Source organism: Lytechinus variegatus, chromosome 7 (assembly GCF_018143015.1).
Source record: "Lytechinus variegatus isolate NC3 chromosome 7, Lvar_3.0, whole genome shotgun sequence".
NCBI lineage: Eukaryota > Metazoa > Echinodermata > Echinoidea > Temnopleuroida > Toxopneustidae > Lytechinus > Lytechinus variegatus.
In genome coordinates, this window is record NC_054746.1 from 1,412,939 (window position 1) to 1,431,842 (window position 18,904).

The following is an 18,904-nucleotide window of genomic DNA, read 5'->3' on the forward strand; positions in this document are numbered from 1 at the left end:
ATTACGCTTTGCGTTGCTGCTAGAAAGATCTTGACCTCTGTAATGATTTATATCGTTCTATTCGAATGTATACGACACAGAGCGCTACCGCTCTTTTTCATGCTTTTGATTTACTCTCATTTAATTCTTCTTAATGTTTTTTTAATACTCTTTGCCTTTTCTCCCTACTCTGTGACAGCCTATTTGAGATCATTAGGGTTCGTACAGCTAGGCTAGTCAGCCAGGTGCCCCTAGGAGCTAGGCCCTAGCCAGGCGCTGATTTTTTTTTTTGCTTGTTAATTTTTTTGGGGTACAAAACATCCTTAATTTGTTGTTGAAAATCTTTTTCGGGGGGCCGGGGGGGGGGGCTTGTCAAAAAAAATTACTCTGGAAAATTACATCCCCCGGCCATTTTGGAAAATCCTGTATCCGCCCCAGCTTCCCGCCGCCCCGAAGCTATTATGATGATGATGGGTGATGATGACGACGATAATGATGATGATGATCGATGATGATGATGTGATGATGATATAATTAGATTTATTTACATGTATTTTCTGTTCAACAATTATAAATATAATATACAACAAGCTTAGTATATGACTGGACGAGCCTAATAGTGTAGTGATCGATAGCAGCTAGGAGTGACATGCCATCAGGAATGGGGGGAGCGTTTCCATACCGATGTGCCCACCCCCCCCCCCCTTTGAGAGTCATATAGTCAATATTTTCAATGTAAATGTCATTCATATACAAATGTGACTCACCCCCTCCTTACAGTCACAGCAAGTATTTTTCATGGATTTTTGTATATATATCTGCTACTTGTCTATTCTTTTTTATGTAACTTTTTTATTTTTTGCCAATCAGACAAATTGTTTGTAAATTTTGTGATTTGACATTGATTTCCTAATAAAACATATAATTGTAAAAAAAGTATTTTTCATGGAAATTAATGTCGTTCAGATCTAAGGGCTTCTTTTGTTTGCTAGTCAAAGTGTAAGCGGGAAAAAATGACTGTCATATTTTAGTGGCAACCTTTTTTTTGTTGCTGTTTTTGCTTGTCAAATTTGGAAAAATGTGCCCCCCCCCCCAGGATCGACGCCTCTGGTTCAATCAAGTTTGTCGATTATCGATTCTCTCATTTGCATTTGACTAAATCTGTGCATATATTTTGTGAAAAATAAGTGAAATTTTAAAATGTCATTACTTTCAGTTATTTTACATCTGATTTTGATGAAAATTTCAAGCATGCAGTGCTTGTCTGATTTTTCTCTATCAACATTTTTTCTGAGGTGGACTTAACCTTTAAAGTAATTTTACTTTAATGAACACGAGGAGAATGAGGATGCGGGGATATGATGTCATGATCGACGATGATGATTGATGATGATGATGTAGATGGAGATATCATGACGGGGGACTATGATGAAAATGATGAAGATGATAATGACTGTGATGTTGACGATATGATGGTTATGACGACTTTAAATTGATGGTCCATTTTCCACTTGCTTTTCAACTCCGCTTCGAGCTCCCCCTTTTTTCTGGTACAAAGTTCTCTTCCCAAATTGTGCTCCACTTATCAAATTGGCCACGCATTATTTGTTACCAATAATAGGTTGCTCATTTCGCAAGCTTACCCAATCAAAAAACAATGTCAATCAGCTGGCGTGAATTCAAAATATTGTGCGTGCACGATCTTTCATGATCGACAAACTTAACCACGAACGACCACACATTTTTTTTCAATCGTGGCATTCAAACACCAAGATGCCTTCAAAATTGAGCGATTATGATATTCTTTATACGATCGGGAGTGGCTCTTACGGGAAATGCAGAAAAGTACGTCGGAAAAGCGACGGAAAGGTAAGTAAACTTTCTTATCCTCGAGGCTCGGCTTCTTGGCAATTGCTTGCGCGTTGTGTTGCGGGCATATTAATAAGTGTGTGGTACGGTGGGGGAGGATACCGGCAACGGCGCCTACGGCGGGACGATCGCACTGTGCCTGTGGATTTAGAGCGAGCCTGCGATGCGGCGAAGGTACTCATTCAGCTCTGCTTTCGCTGGATTGCGATTTCAAACTTCTAAGTTCTATTTACTCTATATTATAAAATAGCAAGCATCGCGATTGGCCAATACGCGTCTCATCAAGGAGCTTCTCATGACCATGATGACATCCAACTTTTTTGGTGCACGGCAGTGCAAAAGGTGCGCAACGAAAACTGATAATATTGCACGCTTGAGCAAACCAATGCGGTAGAAGTCCCTGGAGAAGTCCAACAAAACTGTACTGTAACTTTTTGGAAAGTAATTGTTTCTGTGTTGCTACATGTATTTTATAAAACAAATGATGCACTCGCTCTGTCGTGCATAAAAGTAAATGCAGAGAAAGCTCAGTTTCTTCAGCCTTCAGGTGATGCACACTGGGCAGTGGGCATTTAAAGAAACCTCGCGTGCTCTCCATTTCCACTAACTCACTCGGCTGCATGCGTTATTTGTATACCAATCAATGAGTGAGCAGTGTCTTGGAAAACTGTAGTGGATAAAGTCAGACATACGGTACCTAGTTGAGTGACACAAGTTTTGCTGAGATTTAAACAAAAAGTCAAGCTCAGAAGCCTTTATATTCAGTTGGACAGCAAAATCTTTTACTCACATTTTGAAGATATCTGATATCTGCTTGCAAAATTATGATTTCCTGATGCTTGTTGAGAAGTTCAGACTTTTTTAATGGGTACTTGCTAAGGGTAAGGGTTTGGTGAAAAAATTGCTGATATTTTGTCATTATTTTCATGCATGAATAAATACTGATCTAATCTCATCCTAATAAAATTTATGTTATGGTTAGTTTATGTTTTAGGTTTAAAAGACAAAGAAATACATAAGAAAAAACAATAAAATACATAAGAAATTAATTATTTTTGAAAAAAACGAAATTGTAGATATTTGTTAGAAATTGATACTCCCACCCAAAATTAGCATTCTACTAGTTATACAAAATGAGTTTAAGGCAAAAAACATCTACACAAAATGACAAATTTAGGGCAAATTTCATACACTTATAAATTTACATAATTCTTTTAAAAACATTCAAAATTTTTTGAAAATTTTACTAAACAGTCTTGTTGTTTACATCTGGCTCTATGCGAGGGCAAATTTTTGCGGCGACCACGCGATCAGCAAGATCTGAGGGGGGGTCAAATTGACCTGCCCCCAGTATATACTGGTCTGAAATAGCCCAGTTTAGATGGGAACAAGTCAACAAGAGATGTGGATGGATCTCATGTACAAGAATGAAGGTACTGTAAGTCTACAAGAGAAATTAGAAATGACAACCTGGCCCTCAGTTTCATGACCTTGGATTATAAAATTGTATCAAAGAGTACATTTTAAAAAAAGATGTGATAGTTCCATGTCTCAAACTAATGTCAACACTGCTTCTATATTTATAAGTCTGTCATAAATCCTACGTTTTTCTCATGTTTTAGATCCTTGTTTCCAAAGAAATTGACTATGGGACCATGGGTGAGGCGGAGAAACAGATGCTCGTGTCAGAGGTCAACTTGCTGAGGGAGCTTAAACACGAGTTCATTGTTCGCTACTATGACAGGATTGTAGACCGTTCAACATCTACCATCTACATCATTATGGAGTATTGTGAAGGAGGTGATCTAGGCAGTCTCATATCAAAATGCAAGAAAGATAGGTAACTGGTCATCTTAGTACTACTTGTATCAATCAGTAAACCTGCTCATTCATGATTGTCTGAAATTTTTCCATAGCCAAAGGGAGACCAATTGTTTTTGTTGTTTATGAAATAAGAATCTGTCCAAAAAAAAATTTAGTATGAACTTTTTTATTAATGTTAAGTTGAAAATCGAAATTGTAGACAGGTCTACAAAAGGTTGTGCAAAACCCTGTGAAGATTACATACTACATATTATATGCAAATTATTGTAAGCATTCTGTGATGAAATTCATGGTTTTAAACCTTTCTGTTTTGGTCATTGATTCGCTTTCTCTCTTTTTAGCTGTATTTAAAAAAAAATTAATAATACAGACTAGTGTTTTTTGTTTATATTAGGTAAATGAGGAGATTTTAAATTTTTGTATTCTTTTTTTTTTTGAAGGAAATTTTTAGAGGAGAGCTTTGTGTGGAAGATATTTCAGCAGCTTACCGTGGCCTTGCAGGAGTGCCACAGGAGGGGCAAAGGTCGCGCCATCCTTCACCGAGATCTTAAGCCAGCCAATGTATTCCTGGATGCTGATCACAATGTGAAGCTTGGTGACTTTGGCCTAGCCAGGGTGCTCCATCACGATACCAGTTTTGCCAAGACATTTGTTGGGACACCTTATTACATGTCTCCTGTAAGTTTGTTTTGAGCATGTTTTGAACAATGATTGTAGTTATTTGGTCTAGTCTAAGGTTCTTTTTGCCAGAGCATGTCAGGAAAATACATGCAGGCTCTGGGGAGCGTTTCATGAAAGGACTTGGTCTTGTTTTATCTGACAGTTTTCATGGGAACTGTGCTTTCCAGCCAATCAAACTCAAGGAAAGTTGTCAGATCTGACAACTTGTCAGACATAAATGTTGATGAAATGCTCCCCTGGGCAAATTGGCCCCCAATAGCCCTAAAATACTCAAAACAGAGCACTGAAATTCTGTACCCTTGGGGAAAAATTAGTATTGAATTATAATTTATGTCCACTTTGGCCAACTACAAGGGTTTGCAAAAGAGACATGCAATTTTAAAAGGCTTGATAAAAAATAAATACTACCAAATAATAACAATGATTTTAATATCTTTTATGTACACAGGAACAGATGAATAGATTATCATACAATGACAAGTCAGATATTTGGTCCTTAGGTTGTTTGCTCTATGAACTTTGTTCACTCAGGTAAGATTGTATTCCAAGTTCTATTTCCTTTTCATCAAGATTTTGCGATGCTTTTTCTCCCTCCTGCTTCTTAAACATTATACAATTATTGGAAATAGTCTAGTGTTTGTTTTTCAATAAAATTGTGGAACAAATTGAAATTGTTAAATCTTTTTATATTTGTTTAACCCTTTGTCTGCCGTGCATGGAATCCCCTATTGCCGATTATTTCTGTGGGCACCTGGGGAGCGTTTCATCAATATTTTCATTCGACAAGTTGTCAGATCTGACATCTTTCCTTGATTCTGATTGGCTGAGAGGCACTGTTCCTATAGTAACTGTCGGATAAAGTGGTACTTGTCGGATAAAACGTCCGACAAGTCCTTTCATGAAACGCTCCCCAGAAATGGGTGCTCTGGATTTGCATGCGTAGTTTACATGGCTGTAACTTTTTTATGCTTTTTTCTACAGAAAAATGTTCTCAGTAAAGTTGTAGAGTATGAAATTAGCTTTCTATTGATGTATATTTCATAAATATTTACTCATGTTTAGAAGATATATCTCTGATCAATGGAAACCTTTAAGTTTCAATTGGCAAACTACAAGTGTACAGGCTATTCATTCCCAGATTTTTACAAAATATGAGAACAAGCTACTTACATGTATAACCCCTTTGTCAACGAATAATAGTACAGGCCCAATACTCTAAGCCTATGCTATTTTTTTTCAATGGCAAGACAGGAAGTGCAGCTTAAGGAGCTTAGCTTTTGTGATTGATAGCATTGTTCAAATCAACATAATTGGATTGTCATGAGATTTGTGCCGATAGGCGTACTTGGCGAAACAGTGTGTGCCAATGGCAATCGGCGAACTTGGCGAACAAAGAGTTAAGGGAATATTTCTAAAGGATGTGTAATGGTATTCTCTTTGGCTATTTTACAGGATGATTAATTTAATGAGATATGAGTCATGTGACTTGTTACTTATTAAATGTAAATCGAATTTTTGATGGTTCACCAAACATTTATTTTATTTCGCTATTGAGTAAACATAAAAATGGGGGTTGCGAGATGTACAGTATCAAAGCAAGTACACCTCTCTTATACACCACCTCATAAATCATCAACTTTTCAGTGCAGCTGTTCAGAAAACAATTTTCTAGAACTCTCACGATTATCAAAGAAGGGAGAAGCCAGATCTCAATTGGTTAAATCCAAAAGAAGCTGAATATAAAATTTTGCAAATTTTATTATTTAACACATCCATAATGTGCAGTAATAATATTATTATACACATTTAACATATTTGGGGATGTATGATGAAATGAACTATTGAAGCCAAAGAAAAATATCTTGTTTCTTTTGATAGTCTCATTAATATTGCAATTTTCATATTTACTTTCTGATCTTTCCTCAGTCCTCCTTTCACTGCTCCTAACCAAGCTGCCCTAGCTGTCAAGATCAAGGGTGGCCATTTTCGTAGGTTGCCTGTGCAATATTCATCTGATCTCAATGATATCATCTCCACCATGCTAAAAGTCAAGGTAAAATCAATTGCTTGATATTGTTTCATTCAACTACATGTATGACTAATTTTTAATCACACTTTTTCATCAAGATTGACAAAGGAACTAGCCCTTTTGTTTAAGTTTTATGTTGAGATATATAGGTGAAACGCTACAGTTTGGAGAGGCTCATTTGTGTAGAATAATAACAACGATGTGTTGTAAACATGCCAAAAGATTCTTGCCATGATAGATAGAATTTGGTCAAAGATCCCCTTTTTTTAATAGATTTTCTTGTTTCCACCATATACAATTTTCATGCTCTTTGGAAAGTATACACATGGATGTAAGAAATAAATGAAGAATATGTCATTGTCATTGTGGTATTGTAATTTTAGAATGTGTCAACTATTTTGTGAGTGGTTATAATCTCCTTAGGAGTGGTGGGCGAGCTTCCTTTGGTGATCAACATTGTTTCTCAATTTCAACTTAATTTCACTAGCCAAAACAAAAAGTGTAATTATTAAATACAAATTGCAATATTATACACTATATCAAACTGTGTTCATAGTTAAATGGACTTTCTTTCCTTTTATATAAGTCTGTGTTAAGCCAACAAATTTCAGTTTTATATCTCATTATATACCATGTTTTAAGATGACCTTCTCTCTTTATACAACAGCCCGCATCAAGACCATCGATAGACGAACTCCTCGCAAATCCAAGACTGTCGCCTCCAACTTCCCCAGACTCCTCAGGAGACAAGAAATCATCTGAATCAGATCTCCTAAAGAAGGAAAGAGAGGCCTTGCTAGCCCTGGAGGAGAGCCTCAAGGTCAGGGAGAGGGCTGCCAGCAAGAGGGAACAGATGCTGAATGACAGAGAGAAAGAACTGGACTTGAGGGAGAGAAGCTTAGCAGCTAGGGAGAGGCTAGCAAAGGATAAAATGTCAAGGTAGTCTCATTTAGAGAAAAGCTAGTACATTTATAGCTATAACATAAAAAGTAAAAATATGCATTGATGATTTTTTTTTTTGAAACGGTAGAAAACTTTAGTATAGGAACATCCTTTATACATGTCTGTCATTTGCACAAAATTTCATGACGAAGATCCTAAAAATGGTTGGGGTCATCTTGACTTGTTACATCACCCCCCCCCCCCCTCCCTTTTAAGTTCCATTTATTGTATAAAAATCTGATGTTTATTTCAAGTTAATTGCATTGACCACAATGTACAATCGATTGTGAAAATCAAGCGTATGATTAATCACTATTAAACTTAAGTGTTACATGTATGGGATCCTGGTATTGCATCACTATTTGCTATGCATATACTTAACAAAATGCCATTTGTGTATTTTGTCGAAATGTTTTTAAAACAATAGCCTAAACTGCAATTCAATTTTAAGAGGAAAGACACATACATCCTGATGCTATCAACGGTTATTTTTATTTTGTAATAATAGGGCAGAAGAGCTACTTGAGCAACAGCAGCAGAAACAGCTTTCAAAGGCTACCTCCAGAGTGGCAGAACTTCGGAAGCAAAAAGGTAGGACTTCTCCCGAGCATGACTATGGGTTTCCTTATTTGTGTGCTAGATACGTGATGAATGCGCCCTCGAGAAATAGATTAACTCCTCCATAAAATTCTTTAGGAGACAGTCCATCCAGGTGCCATCTCACAATAGCTGTATTCACAAAAGAAGTTTCAATAGTATTATAGTGCAAAACCATGTTCTAAGCAGATTTTCGTATATAACTATATTTCATCACGTACAATTATAAGTGTGCCCTTTCGGCAAAGGGCGCCTGATCGGAGCACGATAAAGAGTGAAATCTACATAAACTATGGTTTTGTACCATGGTTCAATTGAAACCTCTAGGTTTAAAGAATATGGACCAAATATTTTAGATTGATTAAACGTCTTTGGTATAAATATGGGTTACTGGATAGCTGAATTTCTACATAATCTTGAACAGTACATCTTTTGAACTGTTGAAACTTCAGGAAATATGAAGAACAAATATTTTCTTGGGAATTCCAGAAAATAACCTCATTGTACATCAGACCCCAATGGTTATCTAATCTTACTTGACTCCACATCCTGCTCAAGCTATGGTAATGATTAATATGAAAACTTTTCATCATTAGAAAACAAAGACAAATATCTTTCAGGAAGGTTCCACACATTGGCCCGTATTCCGAACTTGGGTTTACCGTGGTCTAACTCTGCTAAAATTCTGGGTAGCCAATCATTTTAAATTTGTTCACATGGTCATATTTTTCTTATGTTTACTGTGCTATTTCCAAAATTCTTTAATGGTAAAGATAATTACAATGTATTTCATTTATCCTTCCCAGACAGATCAGATTTGATCTTATTATTTTGTGGATTATGCCGTTATGTCGAAATAGCTTGATTTGTTTAGGGTTAAATTAGCTGATACTTTGAACCTCTACTTTTAGAGATTTATGTCACAATTGGCTATCCATAGTTAACCACAACTTAAGACCAGTTTGAATTAAACAAGACTTCAATACAGGCCATATGGGTTTTGATGTACATATTATTTTTTTTTTTGTTAACACCAGAATGGGCTTTGTCCCAATAGCCAAAAAATACCCTAGTTGAATTCTAATGGGCGAAAAGTTCATGTTATTACTAGTTTACTACTATGCTTTTGTAATATCCAATGTTTGATGATAAGAGCATATTGTTCAAATTAATGACTCTGCCCAAACTTTTATTGTGTATCAGTAAACTGAAGATTCCACTCATTTAGTTTCATATTATATTATATATTAATTTCTGCCATTTTGATAAGAGGTTGCCATAACTAGTACTCTGCTCTGGATGTTTTTAGTCACTGTCATTGTCTATACTGATTTACTAAGTACGGTATTTATATAGATCTAGTGTTACAGTATGTCTAAATAAAATGTCATTTTTTTGTATTTGTATTACCTGTATTTAGTTGTCAGTTTATGTAGATTCTAAAGAACATATAATTGTACGAGGTATTTCCATTTGAAAGAACATTGCCATTTTCATTTCAATGTGCAATATTTGCAATACAGTGTGCTTTACTTACTCCAACAGTACGGTTTAGAATTGCATCACAGATTGTTTTCTTTTGTATTTGTTGCTTTGAGGAGATCATGATGTTTCATTGTTATTCAAGTTAATCATGCAGCTATGAGAGTATAATGGCCGTTTTGTCTATGTTTGTGTAATAGAATCTACTCAGATTAAGGTTATTTAAATGTGAAGTGACAAAGTTTAGCAATATTTTTTGTGCTAAATCCTAGGCCTGAACAAGCAACGTATTGTACAGGAAATTTAATTTATTTACAGCTTAAATATGTTCTGGGATTTTGTGTGTCTATTACAATTATTATTCATTCTATGTTATTTCCCTTTCGTGCACTGATATTTTTTTAATAAACTGCGTTAGAGAATAATTAATCTGATCCCATCGAGTGATTTTTTTTCTATTCAATGCTTTTTATTGAAATTACAAAACTCATGCAAATATAATTTTTGCCATAATAGTATACAATGTATTTAAGTCTTCAAGAAAACCAATCGGGGCAGAATGTATTCTATTTTCCAAATATCTTTCAAGAAACATGATGCACATTTATGGAAAAATTACCAGCTATACATTTCCTCAAGTAGAGTAATGAATGAGTTTCAAGTTTTCAATACGCTTTCCATGAAAAGTACTAGAGTTTGAACTTAGCTAGTCCTCTTATTCCCAAATTTCACCCCATTTTCTCTTCGGTAAAAGTTTCAGAGTATGAATGTTTCAAAATGACTCTTCATCCTGCCACTCCCCCCCCCCTTTAATTCTCAAGTATAAATACTTCAGACGATTATTGTGTTTGACTTGCATCCCCTTCCCTTTTCACTTCTACTACACAAGTACTTGTATGAGTAAATCATAATTCAGATATGTAGTTGTGACAGTAGAATAATTACCCTATTCAAGTGGAGGAGGGTTTATACTTGTATTTATAGATCACCCCTCCCCAAAATGATATGATGCTCAAATCTCTGGTGATGCCTGTTCAGTATTAATACCAGTTCATGTTTCATTATCTCTTTAACGCTATCAATCTCATTTTTACTCCTGCACAATTTCAGAATACCTTGATGATAAGCACCCAACCACCTTGAAGACGAAGAAGCACGTCCATTTCATGCCGGGAAAGGAAAACGACCCCGCATCTCACGAAAGCGACGATGCCGCACTGCCGGCCGATACCAAAATGGTAAATTTGAAGGAGCGATTGTATCAGGCAAAATTGAGAGGACTTGCCCTTCGCAAACAGGAGATGACTTCAAAGCTCAAGAGCAAACAGCTGCTTTCATTGAGATGAGCTTGTCAAAGATTGATAGGCTGAAGGTCAGGCAGGGTTTAAGAAAGTGCAGGACACTTACAGGCAACGTACAACGGGACAGGTGGACCATGCAAGCTTGTTTCAAAGAGTCAAGAATTTTTTGCCTTGGCAACATAAACAAGTGTAATAAAAAAAATTCCTGAGGGTGTTTCACAAACAGTGGAGTACGACTTGAAGGCATGTTTTAGTGCTGATATACACATGATATTTAACACATAATCTCATTGATTTTTACCAGTGATGTGATTCATTATTCAACACACAATCAGGATAGGTTGGTCCTCCCTCTGATATAATGGAGTAGTATAGATTGTTCATGATAGTGAGCTCTGATTAATGAAGGTCTGATGAATAAAAAAACAAGACTGGTAACCCTGGTGAACAGAGTGGGTTTCACTGTGGGGGGGGGGATGAATTTATTTGTATGTTGGTTTTCTATTTTTCTATAAAAAAATATTAAAACAGATCATATGGTTCTTCATAGAAAACTGTTTTATTATTCATTTATCACAATCTAATCGACAAAAGTTAGTTGTGATATACCAAGAGGTCTGATAGTATTCTGGCAAAGTGCCAATGGACTTGTAAGCTGTGCCGTTGAATGGAAATAAATGTAATTGTGTGTTATTGTAATTTTGGAAATTGATTATGCTGTGGTTAATACGAGTGCACACGGTAACATACAATCATGAAATACAATGTATGAATTGAGGACTATTATCATACAATGACAATTATTGCATGACTTACAATCATGTATATTTTTATATTTCAACTCATGCCAACTTAAAATGAAAAACAATACAAACAACTGAAACAGTTCAAAATGGGATGAACATGATATCTGCTCTGCCTAATCATCACATTAAATCCAATGTGGGGAACCTCTTCCCAAAGCGTATCCAGTCACTTGCAGTGTAATTCAAATGAAATTGTTTGTTACATTGTGATACCCAATACATGGTGCATGATCTGAACACCAACTTTCAGTAATTTCCACAAACAACTTTTAAAGATAGGTATCCACATAAGAATAGCGAGCGAGATAAATTTTTCCTGTATTACAGCATAACATAGATTCAAGATAAATTCAAGTATTTAGATCACTAATGGCTACCAAAGTCAGTCAAAATAAGAATTGGTTCGGTCAGCAGAGTTGCACATGATAATTGCTCTTTCTGTGGACATACCAGCATAATAAAAAGTGAGAGGTACATGTATAAAGTGACGGTACATACAGTAAAAGGAAACTTGTGGGACTCTGCCATTATTTTTTTCAGTCATATACAAGAATAGTAGTCATTGAAATGCATGTGATGTGGCCTCATATCTTTACCTGATGTTCCTGCTGCATATACATGTATAGAGCTAAGTTATTTCAAGTCAGCATAAGTCAAACGTTATACATTCCAGTGAATAATCCGCAAAGTAATTTTTCAAACGAGAAAATTCAGAATTTTGTCAGTTCTCTACAGCTACATCCAACCTTAAATTTGTAAAATCAAATAATTAGGGAGGAGCCATCCTTTTCTTTTTTTTAAGTTGACATTGTAATGCAAGTAAGAATCTCAAATAAGAAAGTGCAAAATTATGCATTATTTCTCTGCATGAAACAGAACATTCCATTTCAAAAGGAAAATGTCTTCCAAGCAATTACATATTATTGTGTGGCATTATCTCATTTTACATATTGTTGCATGTCATTATTTAAATTGTGATTTAATGCATATATATTAAATTCAATTGTGAATTAAAAACATGAAAATTTGTGTTTGTTTCTTTTAGTCCAAGATGAAACCATAGCTCTGGGGTTGAATAACAAGGCAATAGAGATCAGTATCGTTCACAATTCACACATCTTTCACTAGCATAAAAAACAAAACAAATACATGTAGGCACAAAGCTCTACCTTCCATACATGTATATAAGAATATGTATGCATACAACTTAACATAGGACAAACACTACATTGTATTTTATATCCCTTTATTCCTTGTACATTTCCAATTCTAAAGTCACATATCCCAACAGCAGGGCCCTGTTGCATAAAATTTACCATTGACAATAACTTTGCCATTCTATGGTAATTACCATGGTTACAACGCTAAGTTCCAATTGGATGGCAAGCTAACCATTGTCACAACTTTTATGCCACAGGTACCAGACTACATGTACATGAACCTGGCGGATGTTTTCAAAAAGCTGTTCATAACTTACTTACTTCCTCAGACCTGTGGGCCGTTTCATAAAGATGTTCGTAAGTTAAGAGCGACTTTAAGAACTTTCAATGAATATACCATCTTCCACAAGAAAAGATCACCAGTCATTCTTAAAGTTGCTCTTAACTTACGAACAGCTTTATGAAATACCCACCTGGTAAGCTTTTCTTGTCTTGTGCTAAATGTTCATACCATGCCCACGTAACTGTTTTAGATCATAAGATCATGTCCAATTGTGCTTAAAATTTTACGTTACTTTATGGACAGCTTTATGAAACACCAACCTGAAAAACCTTGAGTATTATCACTTAAGTGTATATAATAAGTATTAACAAATTGCCACAATATAAAATAAGCCTCCAAAGGAGGAAAGAAATGGTACATTTCAGTTCTTTTCATCAAAGTTATCTTTTCATGAATACCAAAGATGTTATTTCTAGTGTCAAAGATAAACAAGCTATAAAACAGAATTAGCAGGAAAGATCTTAGATTATACACTTAAACAGCTATAATACAAGAAATGTTTCTTTTAAGTTCCATGTGGTTACACATTAAGCTCAGGGATCATTGTGATAATTGACCTTCACTCCCCCTTTCACTTGAGGAACACTAATTGCATGTGAACGTAGCTCAAAGAATCAAGTCCCTAATGCATGCTTTTGTCTGATTTAAAAAATCAAGCTGTGTTTAATTTTACGGGTTGCGTTAGATTGCAACTCTTTCTGCAACTTGTTTCGTGAAACATAAATTCATCTTACAAATATAAAAAAATCTGCAAAATTAATATTTGTTTTTATGGGCTCTAAAAATTCACTTGTATGGCACAAATATCAAATGTCATGAAATTGATTTGTTTGTCTTTGTCAACAGGAAAGATTTATGGGAAGCTTGCATTGTTTGGTTATATTTTCATTTGTTTTCCCTTGACTAAAAATAATCCACAAGGTAAAAATATTTCAAGCCTACTTACAGCAACAGTAGGGAAATTCCATAAAATGATGAACTTATTTGTACATCCAACCCCCATTTTTCTGAAGTCTCCCTTCACATCATAAACTGACCAAATCATGGTCTTTTGAGAACATCACAGACTGTCAAAATAATGAGAAATCAGAGACAGAAAATTTCATGAGGGTCCCACATATTTTATGAAATTGCCCAGTAAAAAAAATGAATAATGTGCACTCTCTGTGTACAAAGTCAATGGGTAATAAAAATGTCCTCAGCATGGACAACATGAAGTGCAGTGAAGGGACCGGTGACGTAAATGCTGATAATGCCTGTATGCATGTACCTTATTCATTCAAAGAAAACTTGTATTGTTATTGCTAGTTGCAGGTTTGCAGACTCTACGCTATACATTATTTTCAAGGGATGACAGAAAAGTGGCTATTCGACCATTTACTTTGAAGCAGCTTATTAAAGAGTTTTGTTACAACAGTATCAGATAATTCCATCATGTTGAATGGCTGTAAGGGATATACATGTATTACACATACTCCACAGGTTGGGGCCATATTGTATGAATCAAGGATGAGTGCAGTACTTAACCTTTGCAAGTGGCATATTCATGATATCCCATGAATAGTGCCATCCAATCACATAAGTGATCATTATCCTGTCCAATATGTCACAGTATTGGTCAGCACATTTTTGTACATGCAAAGCCTGATGGAAATTCATCAGATTTCGGTGCATCATACAATATGATATGGTACTGCACAGCAGACCAAAATATGTCTGTTTAATGCACCACAAAAATGCCCACAATATTTGATAAAAGATTACAATGCATGTATAAAGAATGAAACATTAAATATCTCAACTGGTATGATTCAGAAAATGATCATCATCATCATATCCATGTCTCATCAAAATATATCATTTACAAACTTATCCTACATAATTGATTACTATTTAAAAAGCCTATACGTCACATTCATTGAATGATACATAGTAGACAAGCGATTGCCCTTCAGTATCAAACATGTAATTCATATGAAATACATCTACACAATATATTAATGCTATGCAATTATTGATTATATAAATGCTATGAAAAAAAAGGTTACACAAACCATGCCTATATCTAAAATACATGTATATAAATATCGTACTACTGAGTATTAAGATGGTAGAAAACATATTGAAGGTAGAAAAAAAAAATGACAATATGATAAAAAGAGGAAAAATATCACAAATTAAAGACCTCCACTACATTATATTTCTGATATTACAGCTGACAGCCTCTTGTTTTTGTCAATAAAATGTAATAGCATAATGATGACATACAATTCATAATACATACCCTGAAAGGCTAAATATATCAGTAACAAAATTTGTGCATATCGAGAAGTGATCTGAGAGAATCTCTGCATAAACTTCCTCATCAAAATGGATACTTAACTCATCAAGATTCACTGAAAATATACATGCAGAGGTTCTTCATAGAATTCCTCTTTGCCGAGTTGTTGGTAATGCTATCAGCTTGTCACAAATGGCAAGAAAATAAAAGTTCTAAACAGTGACTTCGGAGTTAATATTATTTTCAAATAAAAATATTGTATACCCTGTAGAGTTATATATAATGGCAACAACAAATGGACACCTGGCAATATACTGAGAGAATTTATGTATAACTGTTCATTAAATGCAGGCATTTGACTTTGACATGATAGTTAAATGCAGGGATCTATTCATAAAAAAATCTACTCTTGTTGAATATATTGGCATAAATGGCAAAAACTATACTCCTCTAAAATATTGCATCACAACTTGTCACAATCAAGGGAGAATTATAGGCTTTTATCTTAATAATGAAGATAAACAGAGATTTAACCTACATGAAAGAAAAATACTTTTCACATTTTCTTTCTTTAATTCGTAATACACAGGCACAAGTTAAATTCAATTAAGTCATAGATTGTGAAAAATGGAATAATCATACCAATCAACATCTTGTAGAGAAAAGAGGCAGTCACAACTGAATATTTCAATCAGCATATATCAACATACATATGGCAACCCATTTAAAAATTTGATCAAAATTCTCTTGCTCTCAAACGTTCACTTCTTGATATTAAGAACTGCAATTTCTTCACAAAACAATTTGACATCAATAAAATGACTATTTGATTCAAATTTCTTGATATCGACTGAAATCTTGATAACAAGAAGCAGCATTAAATGACATTACAGCTTACCATGTGAATGTCAGTACACACTATCTAAAACACTTAAGTATGAAAGCCCTGACACATCACAATGGGCAATGCTGGCTGACATCTTGCTTTTAAGTGCTCCACAAATGTCATAGAAAGCTATAACATCCTGCGTTTGTTGTTGAATTCATTTGTGTAGCACAGCACTTAATTGGCACCTTGAATTCTGTTAAAATAGCACTTGTCACCACTGAGGAATCCTACCTTCTTCAAGTACGATGTTTACACCTTACAATAATCTGTACATGTACATCATGGTACTACCTCAAAATGGAAACAAAGTCGATTCTTAGAATCAACTTTGCAACTGACTTGGAAAGTAGAGAGAATAGAATGCCGGGGGGAGGGGGGGCCACTTCCATTAACTAGTGGATACCATAAGCGACCATGGGGTCTGGAAAAGCACCCTAAACAAGTATTTTCCATATGCTGAAAATGTATTGGAATCACAATGATACCCTTGGCATGTATTCCCTGAAGTGAACCCCTAAACAAGTAGAGCAATATTTTAGTTATGTCACAGACGACGATTGTCACTTTTAGCTTTAATTACATCATTGGGTTTAGTATGGCCACACCGAGCAAATACGGCTCTATTCACATAGTGTTGACGAGGCAAAAAGTACATCCTTTTGAAAACAATTTAGTCTTTTGTATACCCTCGCAAATTTGACCCTAAACACGTAACGTTCCTAGTGAAATAGATACCCCTTTCTGATTATATTGTTTTTGACACCCTTATTACGTTAAGTACGTAACGTGCCCTATCTTGAAAAAGACATCTTTTCACGAGTTTTGGGGGTCGCGCATGGTATCCACTCGCCCAAGTAAGTGCACCCCCCCCCCCCCCCCCGGATAGACTGTCAATTCAGTCTTGCAAGGCAAGAGTTTCAATAGAACAGTTGGGGTTCAACATACATATCCATATCACAATTTTAGTCATAAATACATGTATACCAAACTGAATAGAAAGTTAAGAGCATATCACAGTTATTGCTTAATATTGCCTACACTGTTGCTTAATATCATTAACACCAATACCATGATTTTATATCTGTTAGCAGTTTCATTTAAAAAAATACACTCAAATTGAATCTTGATTATTCATAAATTGGGTAAAGAATAAATGATTATTGATATTTGAACTTCAAAAAGGAAAATATACACAAGTATGCAAAACAATACTAATATTCAACTGAAAGAGATTCAAAGATTTGAAAATGAATTAAAATTTTGATTTGGCTTTAAAAAGAGAATGATAAAGGAATAATAAGTAAAATAAGCTACATTTTATGGCACATGACATTTATATTTCAATGCACTCAAACATTCTCATAATATGGTGCATATGATGAAACTTACAAAACCGTATCTAACAGATTGCCAGTAGTTTTTAACCCGTTTTCATACAAGACCTTAATGCAGTTTGCATAGCAGATGTACTAAAATGATTGCACAATTTCTATGAAAAATTTTCAAAGACATGAGAGTTGTTTGGGATGAAAGATAAAAATTACATGTTTTACACATTTCATGTATTGGCAAGCAGTACCACAGACCAGAATTTCCCCTAAAATTTATTCAACTTAGCTGGTAAAGGATACAAGTAAAGAATACTAGTAATCAAATGTTTTTATAACACAAACCTATTCAAAATATTTTATTTTCTTATCATATTCTGAGATTCTAATAATTAGATAAGAATTAGAATTTCAATTTGGTTTAAAAAAATTAAACATGATAACACCCCCATCATAGTGTGTATGATAATACATACAAAATCTCAGTGGAAATCAAAACATGATCTTTGGGTAAGGCTATTTTTCATATAGACAGAATTGATCAGCCCTGGAAGTTTTTACCATCAAAATCAGTTTTTTGAGCTGATTTTGCTTCTTATTAGAGGGTCTGATAATGTATCAACATCATATGATCTGGTCAAAAGTTACATAGTAACAGGTACTGTGTGGGGGTTAAAGATTTTTTACCATCTAAATGATTTTAAACATTCCAAAATATGTACACAATAAATTTACAAATTCCTGAAAATTGCAGTGTATAAAAGTTTTTAATCTGTTTCCAAACTAGACCTTTATGAAGTTTGCACACAAGATGCATTCCAAATAACCAACTGCACAAATTCTATGAAAACTTATTATCAAATACACAAGATTGGTTTGGGTAAAAAGAGAAATCACTTTTTTGCAAATATCATGAAAAGATACAGAAAAAAACTAGAAAATAAAAGGAAAAAAAGGAGGGGGTGAAATACTTTTATTTTCTGAATATTATGTCAAAACCTATCATTAAAAAAATGTATAAAAATGGTGAAAATTTTTGTTCACTTGCTCACAGATTTTTGTTGCTGAAATTTTACCCCATATGCCATGGGGAAAGAAGAAATATTTGTTCCATCCCATGAGTGGTAAACAAATAAATAAATAAAATAATTTAAAAAAAATAACCCGAGCATCAAATCATCAGAAATTCGAATCAATGACATGGTAATTCATGAAAGAGATCCTACACCACTAGTCCAAAATAATAATAATAATATATCCATTGATATAGCACAGTTACTATATATACTCTACTTGATACTTCGTATCATATTATTAGATGCCATGTGAGGTGTCTGTTTTGAAAGTACATAATTTGGTCAGGAAAATCTTTTGTTTTATTTTCTCAACGTCA

At 34.6% G+C, this 18,904-nt stretch overlaps 1 protein-coding gene across 1 annotated transcript; it reads left to right on the forward strand.

Annotated features, from left to right (window-relative positions):
- The first annotated feature begins 1,599 nt into the window (after window positions 1–1,599).
- Window positions 1,600–11,583, forward strand: LOC121418165 (serine/threonine-protein kinase Nek2-like). Its single transcript, XM_041611885.1, has 8 exons — window positions 1,600–1,848; window positions 3,471–3,688; window positions 4,113–4,350; window positions 4,802–4,884; window positions 6,280–6,406; window positions 7,050–7,321; window positions 7,833–7,915; window positions 10,514–11,583. Exons 1-8 carry the CDS (start codon window positions 1,687–1,689, stop codon window positions 10,747–10,749), a joined length of 1,419 nt encoding a protein of 472 aa, XP_041467819.1. The 5' UTR covers window positions 1,600–1,686; the 3' UTR covers window positions 10,750–11,583.
- Window positions 11,584–18,904: the final 7,321 nt, after the last annotated feature.

Excerpts from the sequence above, each read along its gene's own strand:
- LOC121418165 (XM_041611885.1), top strand. The coding sequence starts at position 1,687 with ATGATCGACAAACTTAACCACGAACGACCACACATTTTTTTTCAATCG. Across the intron at positions 6,407-7,049 it reads CCACCATGCTAAAAGTCAAG|CCCGCATCAAGACCATCGAT; the intron begins GTAAAATCAATT and ends TTTATACAACAG. Across the intron at positions 7,322-7,832 it reads GCAAAGGATAAAATGTCAAG|GGCAGAAGAGCTACTTGAGC; the intron begins GTAGTCTCATTT and ends TTGTAATAATAG.